Below are 3,525 nucleotides of genomic sequence, written 5' to 3' on the forward strand. Positions count from 1 at the left end.
GGAATCCACCGAAATGAAAAGCGGGCGCTGCCCATTCACATCCGCAATTGCAGATGCGTTGCCTTTCCACTTTTCTTTTGCATCCTTTCCTCTTAAGAAAAGGATGGAAATGAAAAGGGACTAAAATTAGGCCTCCGGCACCACACTCATCAGACGAATCGCGGAATTACCCCACTTCACGCCCGTTTTCTGTGTGGTCGTGGTATTACACCGGGCGAGCCGGCCCTTTCGTGCGAAGATGTTAAAGCGGGCACTACCACTGTTTTAATTTTGAAATTAATAACGAATGCGATATATCTTTCTGTTTAATATAGATTAGTATTTGAATATACGCGAGAGCTTAGTTCTGCCGCAAATGTGAATTTATTATCTTCATTTGTTTTACTTCAATTACGCTTTAATAATGTCCATAAATCAATTTTGTTAATAAAACAAGTGGAACGTTCAGCGAGATTTATTCATTAACGATGTAAAAACACAGCTCGTGGGCCTCAGGGTGAGGTCGAAATTTTATATGTTGTCTTATGAATAGTAGCTGTATTATTTTAGTAGTTTTTAGAGGTTAATTTCGGACTTATATTGATAGTAAATTTATTGTTAATAGCAACATTATCATAAGAATAAATACGTAAATATTATGATAATTATTAAGAAATCCTAACTGATTTACTTCCCTTGCCTTACATAAATGTTGTTCAGAAGTTAGATCACGTATACGTACATTTTCACAGTCGCAAGTAGGTAATTTAAGTTTAAAACGGAGTTGCTGCGTGCTCTGAGACGATAGTCCACACCGCATTCTCAGCAACCGATATGCTCTGCGAATGCAATCAATACATACGTGACTGGAATAACATTAATGTTCGCACGAGGGCACAACTGTGTGACAGAACAGCGTACGTTACAGTACTGCTATTGCTTGTACACTTAATTTCAAAACGTTGTTGCATTCGGTGTGTCCTGCTCTTGTGTGAAATTGTTATTCAGAGATCGCCAATGTTTGGTACATAAATATAATTTAGATTTTAATATTGTATGTGAATGCAATTTAGTAGGTACACATTATAATTTCGTTGATTGTTTTTTAGATTAGGATGAATTATTTATTTAAGAGACCAATTATCTATTACTAATAGGCTTTAGTTTTGATATAATTTACGTAAAAAATAATAGATAAAATGAATGTTTTGTAAATGGTATTTTTTGATTTACTGAAATTCCTGAAAGGAAATCGTTCTAACGCCTATTGTTGAACATGAAATAATTTTATTACAAATATTTTACGAGCAGCCGAATTTCACGTGGGACATAAAAGTTTTATGACAAAATTTCTTAGGAGGCCAGTACAGTCAGTACTATATTCAGCTAGGAATACACGGGAGTGTGGAATTTTTATTGCTAATATTATTTCATATTTAGCTGAACAGTTAATCCGACTTGCGAGATGATTACGTCCCCACATCAATGTCTGGATTAGAAAAGCTCAGCGCTTGGTCTTAAGGAAAATTTAATTTCGTTTCTTTTATAATATGAAATTCCATTACACTTTGTACGACTCATTAAAATTAAGTAATATGTTTTAAAGAAAATTGGTCTAAATTTTATTCGTCAAAATTGTATATCTTAATAGTAACAAATATTCAAATAAAAAGGTGTTATTTCTTTCAGATAATGTTAGTCCTGGTCATTTGCAAATCGATGTAACCACAATACAATTGAATTTGTGGATTGTCCCATCGTGTCGGTGGCTAGAGATTATTCAATGCAGCTCGAAGCCAATAATTATACTTGATTCGCTGTTAAAATACCTCAATCCGACGCCGTATTGTGGCTCAATTAACCGTTTACATTTAAACATTACGCATTTAAAAACCTTTTTTCAGTAAAAAATAATTCTAAGAAAAAAACGTAAAAAAAAATTAGTATACGAGTATATGTAACTTATATCTACTACTTACCAAGTAATAAACTCCAAATGGCATAACGACAACCGCCACTAGCAGGTCAGCCACCGCCAGGCTCACTATGAAGTAGTTGGTCACCGTCTGCAGTGTCCTCTCTCGCACTACACTTAATATCACTAACACGTTACCGAACAGAGTAAAAAAAGGAAATATCAACAGTAACAAGGCCCAGAAATTGTGCTGAGGCGTAACATCCATACGATTGAAACACGAAACATTTAACGTCCCGTTAAACGTGCAGTTAGAGTACTCGTACACATCATTTAGAATGTCTAGGGAACCGTTGTGAACGCTAAATATATCCTGACTAGCGTTTCCATAGAAATAATCACTGAAATCATCGACTAGCATCATAAAATTCTCTTTATCTTGCGTAACATTTCCAATGTCTTTTTCGTAATCGGCTTTCGTTTTCTCTGTCGCTGTGTAATTATTGTTTGCTTGTCTTATCATATTATCCGGAGGTCTTTTAGATGGATGTGAATAAGTCGTTATACTATTGTACGCTGTATTGTAAGGTATTCGTGTAGTCATGGCCGCTTTTATAAATGTATTCTATTAATAATTTCATCGTCAAAATTTATTCTGACTGCCATTTCTATTATTTATGTTCTATTCCTCACTTCAGTTTATAGTTGAGTTTACATGGTTAATCTGTAACAAAAAAATACTGTTTAATAAATGTATGGAACAAAATGTGCTTTCAATTTCGAGATTTCCTAAAAACGTATTATCAACGATAATTAGAACCAAAGGAATAAACACCAATGTATTAAGAATATTAAAACATACCGGAAGTTAAAATACTGTAGGTATTGTACTAAATAGGCTCAACTAGATGAATCCCTATTTATCTTCAATTTTCAACGTTTTGTAACAATTCGCTTGCAAGCTACAACCATTAGTTCGGACGGCAACGATTATGCGATATCTATTCAACGATCAATCATCACTGTTCGTACAACGACTTCCTACGCATACCTCATTTCAATTCATGATATATCTTTGACTTTTGTGTACGAGTCAATTTTAAATGATTAATAGAATTTTAATAATGATACCGTGTCATTTGAAGTAATCAATCAAGCTTAGAAGTCTTGCTGAATATTTTGCGGTTTATTTTTAAAAATATAATAAATGTCCCGTTTAACCTTTCTTTTATTTACTTTGACTTTGCATCGAAATATATAATGTGAAAACTTAGCTATTTTAGACCTTTACATTAAATTTTCTTCGCTCGTAATATTTTGCCTAAAAGACGTACGTTTTCGTCGTCTAGCCAGTCCGTTGGTGATGATTTTTTTATAATAAAAAGGGGGCAAGCGAGCGGCGAGATCACCGAGGTGGTCAACGACGCCCATGGACATCCGTAACACCAGAGGAACTACAGATGCATTGCCGGCCTTTGATTTGTCAACTTGTCATACTAAATTGTCACTAAGTGGGACTGTCCTTATGGCGGTTTAGAGACTGAATACAGCACTGTCTCTCTTAGTCGGTAAAATTATATAAAACACACGCAACTTAAATTATATGCAGAACAAAGAAAATGCGATAAAAA

General features: G+C 34.4%; 1 protein-coding gene across 1 annotated transcript in view; it reads right to left on the bottom strand.

Moving 5' to 3' along the window:
- Positions 1–2,498, bottom strand: part of LOC106101433 (dopamine D2-like receptor) — a 59,293-nt gene extending 56,795 nt beyond the window's left edge. The window contains exon 1 of the mRNA XM_013280669.1: positions 1,959–2,498. Coding sequence (XP_013136123.1) covers positions 1,959–2,498 — 540 coding nt within the window. The remainder of the gene's footprint in view (positions 1–1,958) is intronic.
- Positions 2,499–3,525: the final 1,027 nt, after the last annotated feature.

Source organism: Papilio polytes, unplaced genomic scaffold, assembly GCF_000836215.1.
Source record: "Papilio polytes unplaced genomic scaffold, Ppol_1.0 DF823980.1, whole genome shotgun sequence".
NCBI classification, from domain to species: Eukaryota; Metazoa; Arthropoda; class Insecta; order Lepidoptera; family Papilionidae; genus Papilio; species Papilio polytes.